Source organism: Nycticebus coucang, chromosome 22 (genome assembly GCF_027406575.1).
Source record: "Nycticebus coucang isolate mNycCou1 chromosome 22, mNycCou1.pri, whole genome shotgun sequence".
Classification (NCBI taxonomy): domain Eukaryota; kingdom Metazoa; phylum Chordata; class Mammalia; order Primates; family Lorisidae; genus Nycticebus; species Nycticebus coucang.
In genome coordinates this window covers 2,210,256-2,222,770 of record NC_069801.1, presented here as the reverse complement: position 1 = coordinate 2,222,770, position 12,515 = coordinate 2,210,256, and the positions used below count along the sequence as shown (strand labels likewise).

At 45.0% G+C, this 12,515-nt stretch overlaps 1 protein-coding gene across 6 annotated transcripts in view; it reads left to right on the top strand.

The window, feature by feature from the left end:
- Nucleotides 1-12,515, top strand: part of CEP104 (centrosomal protein 104) — a 50,732-nt gene that overhangs the window by 27,336 nt on the left and 10,881 nt on the right. For all 6 annotated transcript variants that reach the window (XM_053575446.1, XM_053575445.1, XM_053575444.1 and 3 more), the window contains 5 exons: nt 315-521; nt 828-935; nt 10,422-10,458; nt 10,656-10,728; nt 11,584-11,692. In XM_053575446.1, coding sequence (XP_053431421.1) covers nt 315-521; nt 828-935; nt 10,422-10,458; nt 10,656-10,728; nt 11,584-11,692 — 534 coding nt within the window. The remainder of the gene's footprint in view (nt 1-314; nt 522-827; nt 936-10,421; nt 10,459-10,655; nt 10,729-11,583; nt 11,693-12,515) is intronic.

Here is a 12,515-nt window from a genome sequence, read left to right as displayed (position 1 = left end):
CAAATGTAGGTGACAGAGTCATGGGGTTTATTGTATCTTTGCCTCTATATTTTGGACTGCTTTCTAATACTTACTATGTTAAGTAGAAAAGAACAAAACAAATTGAACATAACCATGAGTTTAACAGAGAATATAAGGCCCGCTGAGGAGAATTCTCTATATCTCAATATACGGGGTTGTGGGCCTATTGTTTTCTTTTTTTTTCCTTTATTTTTCAAATTTTTATAATGTGCTTATCTTTCTTTTGTACTGGAAGAAATTGATTTTGTTATTTTAAGAATCAATAACAGAAACCCTCCCAAATTTATTTTTAGTTTTCAGTGAGTGCCCTGGAGCACAGAGTGTATGAGGTTCGAGAGACAGCGGTTAGAATAATTTTGGACATGTATAAACAGCACCAGGCTTTTGTTCTAGAGTACCTTCCTCCAGATGACAGCAACACACGCAAGAACGTCCTCTACAAGACAATCTTTGAGGGATTTGCTAAAATAGATGGCAGACCTACAGATGCTGAAATTAGGGTAAGTCAACTACTTGAAATTGTGAGCTGATGCTGTACTTGAGAAGTTCTTGGTGCTGGAATAAAGAACAAGGCACCATAAGGAGGTGCTTCTAGGGAAGTCCAGGCACCTGAGACCCCAGGCTGCACACGGTGACAGCGATCACCATGAGGACAGCTATTCAACTCCTCTGAAAAATTCACCTTTAACCCTAATTGTGCTATTAATCTTAGCAAATACTATAAGAAATGTAATTTATAACTTGTTTGCTAATTTCTAAGATTATCCTAAAAAGCTATTCTAAAGAAAAAATAATTTTTTTACCAGGCACAGAAAAAAGCAGCTACAGAAGAAGCAGAAAAACAAAAGAAAGAAGAAATTAAAACCCTGCAGGGGCAACGGGCAGTGCTGAGAGAGGCGGAGGCCAACACCCAGGTCGGGGTTCCCTGCCGCTCACCAGCGGTTTCCATTGACACCTTTCTTGTCATGTAGAGCCCAAACACGCCTGCTCTATTTTTCATGTAATTATGCAAACAGATAGCCTTATTCTTTATTGTTTTTAAAAATTAATTTGGGGATAAATAAAAGAAGCCCTCCACATGTAGGTGGAGCCAGATGGTAGTTTCTGGCTGCTCCATCTCCCATGGGGCTGCAGGGGTTCAGAGTGGCACTCAGGGGGCACAGAACCCCTCTCCTCCATAGTGCCCAACACCTTCAGGGACAAGGGAGAACTCTGGCTAATTTTCTTAAATTTTGAGTAGAGATGGGGTATCACTCTTGCTCAGGCTAATGTGATCAAGTGATCTACCTGCCTCAGCCTCCCAGAGTGCTGGGGTTACAGGTGTGAGCCATCTCCCCCAGCCTCAAATTTAATTTTCTGTAAGTGTGGCAGGTGACATTCATTTTTGTAACACATCATCCAAGTGCCAGATATAGGACGACCGACTTGTCCCTGCTCCCATTAAAACTAAAAGTCTGGGGCTTGGCACCTGTAGCACAGTGGGTACGGTGCCAGCCATATACACTGAGGGTGGTAGGTTCAAACCCGGCCCTGGCTGGCTAAACAACAATGATCACTGCAACAAAAAATAGCCGGGCGTTGTGGTGGGCACCTGTAGTCCCAGCTACTTGGGAGACTAAGGCAAATGAATTGCTTAAGCCTAAGAGTTTGAGGTTGCTGTGAGCTGTGACACCGGGGTACTCTACCGAGGGAAACATAGTGAGACTCTGTCTCAAAAAAAAAAAAAAAAAACTAAAAGTCTGGGAGAGTCTCCTCAACCCCTCAGACCCAGGCGGCTGGTGCCCCTGGCAGTTCTGTGTCAGTAGAGCCTGTGTGCTGCTCAGAGGCTGAGGGGCAGGAAGGGAACGGGAGAAAGTGTCTTAAGGTTGCGAGCACAACCAGGGAGCAGCCCAGGAGCTGCAGTGGGAGAGCCCAGCCCCACAGCTAGTGGCAACTCCATAGCTGGGAGGAAACCCTCCACAGACGAAATCCTGCCCCCAGGACCTTCAACGCCATAGTGGAGGCAGTGGTCCCGGGTAGACTGGGATGGGGGAGTGTGCACAGCACGTGGGACAGCAGTGCCTGCTGCAGAGGAGGCCAAGGAAGAGATGGGAGTCATAAAGGCAGAGGGAACAGTGGGGCTGGGGAGGCCTGATGAACAGAGACACAGAGGGACCAGAGGGACAGCTGCTGGCCATGAGGCAGAGCAGGAGCTGCGGGCACAGGCAGAGCACATGCAGGGAACAACAGGGACACCACACAGCTACGCACAAGGATCAGCTTGGACACCAGAGATGAGCAGCAAGAGGAGTAGCTTAGAGCTCCTGGACCAAAGGCAGTTACCTTCCGGACGCTAAGGGAGTCTCTCCAGAGGGAGACCCCTTACAGAGCATGGCCACAGTAGGCCAGCCGTGGGGATGGTGGAGGAGGTTGACCTGTGTGCATTCTGGAAGCAGAGCCTGCAGGACTTGTCAGGAAGAGGAGGCAGCCTTCGTGGCCAGAAGGGCTGAAGACAAGACGTGGCGTCTGAGATGAGAAGACTGAGCAGCCATGGGCTGGAGGGGGAGAGCAGTGAGTTTGTGATAGGGGCGCTCGGGCGCTGGACAAAGGCCATTACAACATGGGCACAGGCAGAAGAGAGGAAGAGAGCAGAGTACAGTGTCCACAAGTGTCCGAGGAGCAGCCAGTGAAGGGGGAGGAAACCAGACGTCCTGGGAGCCAGACTGAGGAGGGGGGCACATGAGAGGGTGGTGACAGGCGGCACCATGAGAAGATAGGTGGTCTCGACTAGAGCTGTTTCCCTGGGTTGCTTCTGGGTAGCTTGCCTACAGCCCGGGGGAGGGTCTTGCAGCACAGGCTGGGAAGGGCGTGTCCAGACCTCTTTCCATAAGTTGTGTTACTTGTCAAGAAAAATTCTTTTTTTTTTGTAGAGACAGAGTCTCACTTTATGGCCCTCGGTAGAGTGCCATGGCCTCACACGGCTCACAGCAACCTCCAACTCCTGGGCTTAAGCGATTCTCTTGCCTCAGCCTCCCGAGTAGCTGGGACTACAGGCGCCTGCCACAATGCCCGGCTATTTTTTTTTTGGTTGCAGTTTGGCCGGGGCCGGGTTTGAACCTGCCACCCTCGGTATATGGGGCCGGCGCCCTTCAGACTGAGCCACAGGCGCCTCCCATCAAGAAAAATTCTAAAACAAGAGGGGGGCGGAGAAAGATGGCTGACTGAAGCCGGCTTTCCACAGAGGCCCCCGTCCAGAAGGAGGGTTAAAGGACAGAAATTTAGCAAGTAACCTGGTGGATTTGAGCTGCACCAAGAGAGAAGGTTGAAGAACGCACATCAACCCTGCTGAGGCGAGCTGCGACCCCAAGGATACAAACAAAAGGTACAAAATCCATCACCAAGCGGATGGGAGTCCCCTCCCCCACGAGAACGGCTCGGAGTGCCCCACAAACAACGAGCAGAGTACAAAGGTCCTCCCACTACACTCCACGGGAGAGACCCTTTAAAAACTGGACCTACCTCCCCTACTAGGGTGCCATGGCATTCTCCTGCCAGGCATAAACTGTATATATTCTCTACCCACAATTCTGAGCTCCCAGCACTCCCCTCCACTCTCTCTCTGAGATCTCGAGGGCTGTCCCCTAGGAGTCCAGATTCTTGGGTGATTTCTTGAGGGGTGTGGACAGGGCCTAGACTGCAGCTGCTCAGTGCTGATTCTGCGGCATGGGAGTGAGGAGAGGATGGTTGGTTGAGAGGGAACCACACCGGAAAGGTGGTGCCCTGAGGTGCACAGCAGCAGCCATTTTGGCAACAATAGGGCTCACTCCTGGATATTCCAAAGCCACACCCCCTGTCTCCGTGGGCAACCAGAGGAGGCCAGGCATCTTCTCAGGTGGCAACCACTGCGGAACAGATCTGGGATGGAAACGCAGGCCCCAGAGTAAAGGGTTTGCCTGAGGAGGTACCGACCTGGGTGGAGCACAGGAACTAAAAAACACACGCGCAGAGCTGGGAAATTCCCAGGGCAGGGCTGACCCAGAGAACCACTTTACTGAGCCTAAGACGCACCCGGCCCTCAGGGGAGCATCAGCATATAGACAAAAGAAGGCAGGAGGCTAGAACTGACAGCTAACTGAATACAAACCTGCAGGAGCAAAGACAGGTCTGAGGCACAGGCTCCGGGAACTCAAAACAGCTTCTCTTCTGCAGGGGAATTTAACAGGGAAAGAGACAAATTCCCACAACATTGTTCTGTTCTCTTCTGTCAATAACATCGATCAGGGGTGGGGCTGGAACTAAGTGAACACCCCCCCAGCCTCCCTCAAGTGCCCGAGTTTGTCAGGCCTCACCTCCCCCTGCTGGATAGAGGCAGAGCTCAGCGGCCTGGCTGAGCAGAGAGAGATTTCCTTGTGATTCAGGCAGGTGCAAACCCCTGAAGTATCTGTTCACTAGAGGCAACTGGGTCACATTCCTGTGGGGCTATCAGTGACTGGGTGTGACAGAGGTGCAAGGTGGGGAAGGAGGCATCAACCTTCCCAGACTAATCTATTTGCTAGGTGGGTCCTCTGACTTCACAGAGCACCGGAGCAAGTCATATCTGAGTTGTCACCAGACCCCTATGATCCAGTTGCCAGAGACATTTGAAACTCTCCCACCTGAGACAGGTGCTGACTGAGACAATTGATTTGGACCTTTTGAACTAAGCCAATTGCTAGAAGACTGTTCAAGTGGTACCTTGGGTGTGTGGTTGTAGGAAGGATTGATTTTCCTTTTCCAATTGTTGCCTGTGGGGGGCAAGGTGACTTAATTGCTGGTATTTCTCCACAGCTGAGACTTCAACCCAGAGTAACTGATTCACTACAATCAGACAGACCAGCTGAAAACAAGACAGAACCACTTAGCTCCACCACACCAAACAGGTCCCCAGTGTCTCAGGCCATAGCACTGTACAGGTCCTCGACAAAGCTCCAGGGGAAAAATAAAATGGTATAAAATAATCATGGGGCAGAATCAGTGGAAAAACTCTGGTAACATGAATAGCCAGAATAGATCAACCCCCCAAAGGAAAAATATGGCAGATGTAACTGAAGATCCCATTCATAAACAGCTGGCTGAGATGTCAGAAATCGAATTCAGAATTTGGATTGCAAACAAGATTGATAGAATGGAGGAAAATTTGGAATTAGAAATTCGAGGAGCAATTCAAAAGTTATCTCAAGAATTTAACGAATTTAAAGACAAAACCACCAAAGATTTTGATGTACTGAAGCAAGAATTTGCAGCCCTCACAGAGCTGAAAAATACAGTAGAATCCCTCAGTAACAGAGTGGAGCAAGCAGAAGAAAGGATTTCTGACATTGAAGACAAAGCTTTTGAATGCTCCCAAACTCTGAAAGAAGAAGAGAAATGGAGAGCAAAAACAGTTCGTTCTCTCAGAGAGCTCTGGGATATTTGAAGAAGGCTAATATCTGCCTCATTGGAATCCCTGAAAGTGATGTTTTAATCTCCTAAAGCAAAATAACTTTCAACCCCGGATCCTGTATCCAGCTAAAGTGAGTTTCATTTATGATGGAGACATTAAATACTTTAATGACATTCATGTGTTGAAGAAATTTTCCATAACCAAACCAGCTTTTCAGGATATTCTCAGACCTATCCTCCATAATGACCAGCCCAATCCTCTACCACAAAAGTAAACTCACTCACAAACTTTTGATCAAACTCCAACTTCCACAGTGGCTAAAGGATTAAAAATGTCCACTGGACTTTCGAAAAACTCGTTACCCAAAATTTTACCAGACTTAACAATATTCTCCATTAATGTGAACGGCTTAAACTGTCCCCTAAAGAGGCACAGGTTAGCTGACTGGATATAAAAACTCAGGCCAGATATTTGCTGCATACAAGAGGCACATCTTACCTTAAAAGATAAATATAGACTCGGTGAAAGGATGGTCATCCATATTTTCAGGCAAATGGTAATCAGAAAAAAGCAGGTTTTGCAATTCTATTTGTAGACACAATAGGCTTTAAACTAACAAAAGTGAGGAAGGATAAGAATGGTCACTTCATATTTGTTAAGGGTAATACTCAATATGATGAGATTTCAATTATTAATATTTATGCACCCAACCAGAATGCACCTCAATTTATAAGAGAAACTCTAACAGACATGAGCAACTTGATTTCCTCCAGCTCCATAATAGTCGGAGATTTAAACATCCCTTTGGCAGTGTTGGATAGATCCTCCAAGAAGAATATGAGCAAAGAAATTTTAGATTTAAACCTAACCATCCAACATTTGGATTTAGCAGACATCTACAGAACATTTCATCCCAACAAAACTGAATATGCATACTTCTCGTCAGCCCACAGAACATACTCCAAAATAGATAACATCTTAGGTCACAAGTCTAACCTCAGTAAATTTAAAGGAATAGAAATTATTCCTTGCATCTTCTCGGACCACCATGGAATAAAAGTTGAACTCAGTAACAACAGGAATCTGCATACTCATACAAAAACATGGAAATTAAATAACCTTATGCTGAATGATAGCTGGGTCAGAGAGGAGATTAAGAAGGAAACTGCCAAATTTTTGGAACAAAACAACAATGAAGACACGAATTATCAGAACCTCTGGGATACTGCAAAGACAGTCCTAAGAGGGAAATTTATAGCATTGCAAGCCTTCCTCAAGAAAATGGAAAGAGAGGAAGTTAATAACTTCATGGGACATCTCAAGCAACTGGAGAAGGAAGAACACTCCAACCCCAAACCCAGCAGAAGAAAAGAAGTAACCAAAATCAGAACAGAATTAAATGAAATTGAAAACAAAAGAATTACACAACAGATCAATAAATCAAAAAGTTGGTCTTTTGAAAAGTTCAAAAATAGATAAACCTTTGGCTAACCTAACCAGGAAAAAAAGAGTAAAATCTCTAATCTCATCAATCAGAAATGACAAAAACGAAATAACAACAGACTCCTCAGAAATTCAAAAAATCCTTAACGAATATTACAAGAAACTTTATTCTCAGAAATATGAAAATCTGAAGGAAATTGACCAATACTTGGAAGCACGTCACCTTCCAAGACTTAGCCAGAATCAAGTGGAAATGTTGAACAGGCCAGTATCAAGTTCTGAAATAGCAAAATCTCCCTAAAAAGAAAAGCCCAGGAACAGATGGCTTCACGTCAGAATTCCACCAAACCTTTAAAAGAGGAACTAGTACCTATATTACTCAACCTGTTCCAAAATGTAGAAAAAGAAGGAAGACTACCCAACATGTTCTATGAAGCAAACATCACCCTGATCCCCAAACCAGGAAAAGACCCAACAAGAAAAAATTATAGACCAATATTCTAATGAATATAGATGCAAAAATATTCAACAAGATCCTAACAAACAGAATCCAGTAACATCAAATTATACATCATGACCAAGTCAGTTTTATCCCAGGGTCTCAAGGCTGGTTCAAAATACGTAAATCTATAAATATAATTCAGCACATAAACAAATTAAAAAACAAAGACCATATGATTCTCTCAATTGATGCAGAAAGAGCTTTTGATAATATCCAGCATCCCTTCATGATCAGAACACTTAAGAAAATTGGTCTAGAAGGGACATTTCTTAAACTGATAGAGGCTATCTACAGCAAATCCGCAGCCAATATCGTATTGAATGGAGTTAAATTGAAATCGTTTCCACTCAGATCAGGAACCAGACAAGGCTGCCCATTGTCTCCACTGCTCTTTAACATTGTAATGGAAGTTTTAGCCACCACAATTAGGGAAGAAAAGGCGGTGAAGGCTATCCATATAGGGTAAGAAGAGATCAAACTTTCGCTCTTCACAGATGATATGATTGTATATCTGGAAAACCCCAGGGATTCTACTACAAAACTCTTAGAAGTGATCACAGCAGTGTCTCAGGTTACAAAATCAACATTCATAAATCGGTAGCTTTTATATATACCAACAATAGTCAAGCTGAAAAAACAGTTAAGGACTCTATTCCATTCACAGTAGTGCCAAAGAAGATGAAATATTTGGGAGTTTATCTAACAAAGGACGTGAAAGATCTCTATAAAGAGAACTATGAAACTCTAAGAAAAGAAATAGCTGAAAATGTTAACAAATGGAAAAACATACCATGCTCATGGCTCAAGAATCAACATTATTAAAATGTCCATATTACCCAAAGCAATATACAGTTTTAATGCAATCCCTATTAAAGCTCCACTGTCATACTTTAAAGGTCTTGAAAAAATAATACTTCGTTTTACATGGAATCAGAAAAAAACTCAAATAGCCAAGACATTACTCAGAAATAAAAACAAAGCAGGTGGAATCATGCTACCAGACCTGAGACTGTACTATAAATCGAAAGTGATCAAACAGCATGGTATTGGCACAAAAACAGAGAAGTAGATGTCTGGAACAGAATAGAGAACCAAGAGACGAATCCAGCTACTTACCGTTATTTGATCTTTGACAAGCCAATTAAGAAAATTCAGTGGGGAAAAGATTCCCTGTTTAATAAATGGTGCTGGGTGAACTGGCTGGCAACCTGTAAAAGACTGAAAGTGGACCCACAACTTTCACCATTAACTAAGATAGACTCTCACTGGATTAAGGATTTAAACTTAAGACATGAAACTATAAAAATAGGCGGCGCCTGTGGCTCAAAGGGGAGGGCGCCAGTCCCATATGCTGGAGGTGGTGGGTTCAACCCCAGCCCAGGCCAGAAACTGCAAAAAAATAAAAATAAATAAAAATACTAGAAGAGAGTGCAGGGAAAACCCTTAAAGAAATCGGTCTGGGCGAGTATTTTATGAGGATGACCCCCCAGGCAATTGAAGCAGCTTCAAAAATACACTACTGCGACCTGATCTAACTAAAAAGCTTCTGCACAACCAAGAACACAGTAAGTAAAGCAAGCAGACAGCCCTCAGAATGGGAGAAGATATTTGCAGGTTATGTCTCCGACAAAGGTTTAATAACCAGAATCCACAGAGAACTCAAACGTATAAGCAAGAAAAGAACAAGTGATCCCATTGCAGGCTGGGCTAGGGACTTGAAGAGAAACTTCTCTGAAGAAGACAGGCGCACGGCCTACAGACATATGAAAAAATGCTCATCTTTAATCATCAGAGAAATGCAAATCAAAACTACTTTGAGATATCATCTAACTCCTGTAAGATTAGCCCATATTACAAAATCCCAAGACCAGAGATGTTGGCGTGGATGTGGAGAAAAGGGAACACTTCTACACTGCTGGTGGGAATGCAAATTAATACATTCCTTTTGGAAAGATGTTTGGAGAACACTTAGAGATCTAAAAATAGATCTGCCATCCAATCCTATAATTCCTCTACTAGGTATATACCCAGAAGACCAAAAATCACATCATAACAAAGATATTTGTACTAGAATGTTTATTGCAGCCCAATTCATAATTGCTAAGTCATGGAAAAAGCCCAAGTGCCCATCGATCCACAAATGGATTAATAAATTGTGGTATATGTACACCATGGAATATTATGCAGCCTTAAAGAAAGATGGAGACTTTACCTCTTTCATGTTTACATGGATGGAGCTGGAACATATTCTTCTTAGTAAAGTATCTCAAGAATGGAAGAAAAAGTACCCAATGGGCAGCGCCTGTGGCTCAGCCAGTAAGGCGCTGGCCCCATATATACTGAGGGTGGCGGGTTCAAACCCAGCCCTGGCCAAACTGCAACCAAAAAAAAAAAAAAAATAGCCGGGCATTGTGGCGGGCGCCTGTAGTCCCAGCTACTTGGGAGGCTAAGGCAAGAGAATCACTTAAGCCCAGGAGTTGGAGGTTGCTGTGAGCTGTGTGAGGCCACGGCACTCTACCGAGGGCCATAAAGTAAGACTCTGTCTCTACAAAAAAAAAAAAAGAAAGAAAGAAAAAGTACCCAATGTACTCAGCCCTACCATGAAACTAATTTATGGCTTTCACATGAAAGCTATAACCCAGTTTTAACCTAAGAATAGGGGGAAGGGGGAGAGGGAGGGGAGGGAGAGGGGAGGATGGATGGAGGGAGGGTGATTGGTAGGATTACACCTGCGGTGCATCTTACAAGGGTACATGTGAAACTTAGTAAATGTAGGATATAAATGTCTTAACACAATAACTAAGAAAATGCCAGGAAGGCTGTTTTAACCAGTGTGATGAAAATGTTTCAAACAGTCTATAAAACCAGTGTATGGTGCCCCATGATCGCATTAATGTACACAGCTATGATTTAATAATAAAAAAAAAAGAGAGAGAGAAAAAAAATTCTAAAACAAAACCTAGGAATGTGCTTTCAGGATCAAAACATATCCTAGCTAGACTCCTGCCCACACTGCAGCCATTTCCCACTGACCTTTCTGTTTTTGTGTCTTAGGAAAAAGAGAGTGATGCTGTGAAGCCAAAGGTTCAGGGTAAGTAAATGCCCCTAGAACGCCCCCTTCCCGCGTTGGGCAAAAGTCTGTCGATAGCTCCACCAGTTTAGAGCTGAATTAAACTGATGCTACCTCTTTAATTTGTAAAAGAATACTTTACATCAAACTGATTACTAAAATTTAGAAAGTAATTTCTATAAAAAGTTGTGAGAACTGTTTCTTTTTAATCTCTTCAGATTCTCAAGGAAGGAAAGCAGCCCTGCCTGAAGCTCCAGCTGTGGAAATTCCAGACAGCCACTACTTAGACAAGTGAGTCCGCTGGCCAGAGGGGCCGACTGCATGAGACACTGGAAATGCTGACATTACCCCGGGGTCATTGTGATTATGGGAATTAATTGGCTCTTTTCAGCAATTTTAAAGGCTAGGAAAATTTTCCTCTAAGGTAATCAGCAGCACTCTGAGTAAGTCAAGGTAACTTTCCCTGGCTTTACCCCAACAGAAGCTACAGTCGTCAATATTGCTGTACAGGCACACAATATCATAGCAACAAAATACCAAGACTTCAGTGGTAAAGTACTGAACAGTGGCAGAACGACCTACAAGAAATTTAAGGGCAGTGTCTTTGTCTTTTTTTTTTTTTTAATGTTTTTAGATACAGAACCTCACTTTTATCGCCCTCAGTAGAGTGCTGTGGCATCACAGCTCACAGCAACCTCAAATTTGGGGGCCCAAGTGATTATCTGTCTCAGTCTCCCAAGTAGCTGGGACTACAGGTGCTCACCACAACACCCGGCTGTTTTTGTTGCAGTTTGGCCGGGGTTGGGTTTGAACCCACCACCCTCGGTATATGGGGCCAGCGCCCCACTCACTGAGCCACAGGTGCCACCCGTCTTTGTCTTTTTTTTGTGACTTAAAATATCCCTTCTCTTTAAGTGCTAAGTTAGAATTTGAAGGGATCTTAAGCTAATTTATTTCAAACACCTACTTGGCAAAGGCTCTTCGGGGGGCACTTTGACAGGCAGCCCCTCCAGCCGCTGCCACCAGAGCAGCCTGGGCAGTGCATATGTGGCAGGCAGGCGGGGTCTGCGAGTGGGGTGGGAGCACTTGACCGCCACTGAACTATAGAGGTTTGCCTTCACCTCCTACTTTTCTGTTTTCTTTCAGTTTATGTATCTTTTGTGGGGAGAGGAGTGAATCTTTCACAGAGGAAGGCCTGGACCTCCACTATTGGAAGCACTGCCTCATGCTGGCCAGATGTGAGCACTGCAAACAGGTCAGCCTGGGCACAGTTGGTTGAGCCACTGGTGGGCTTGCACACCCAGCTGCTGAAAGGCCAAACCACAGAGCTCTCCCAAGTCATTGTATTTTCAGAGGAAAAGCTGTGAGAAGAGTCCCTGAATCATAGCACTTACCTGCAGACATGCCCAGACCCTCATGTGATGGCTCAGGGCTCCCACAGGAAGCGCCATCACCGCCTCCCCCCCACCCCCGGTTCATCCCCACTGGCCCTGAGTCTGATGCCACAGAGCCTCCCAGAAACGGATCACATGAGGTGTGACCATCCTGTGTCCTGTCTTCTCCCTTCTGGATAGTGCTCCCTGTCGAAAGAGACCACGGCTCATCCATCCACTTGTTGTTTCTGAGACCTGGCATATCTGGTTAGGACCATTAGGAATAACATATATAATGTGCTGGGCAAACTGGTGGCCCGAGTCCTGAGGCGCCCTGGATTACTCCCCGGTGTGCTTGTGTGTGGGCCTGCTGTGTGCTGATGCCGTGCTCGACTCCAGCTCAGCCAGCAGCAGCGGGAGCGCTGCCCAGGGCCTGCATCACCACTGTGGCAGTGTTCCTGCCACTTGGCAGGCTTTCCACTGTGTTTCCGTCTGGCTGTGGACCACTGGCTGCCCTCCTCTGTGAGGCCTTCTGCCTCCTGCCCGTTGGAGGGTGGACCCTTTTCTCAGCTGTGGCTTTGTAATCGCCCCTGCATGTCCGGTCATGACCCTTGTCTGGTGTGTGCTGTGATCACCCTCTCCTTTCCTCATCTGCATTCTCCTTGTCTTAAAGTGTCTTTTGATAAACAGCTTCTTTCATTTTAG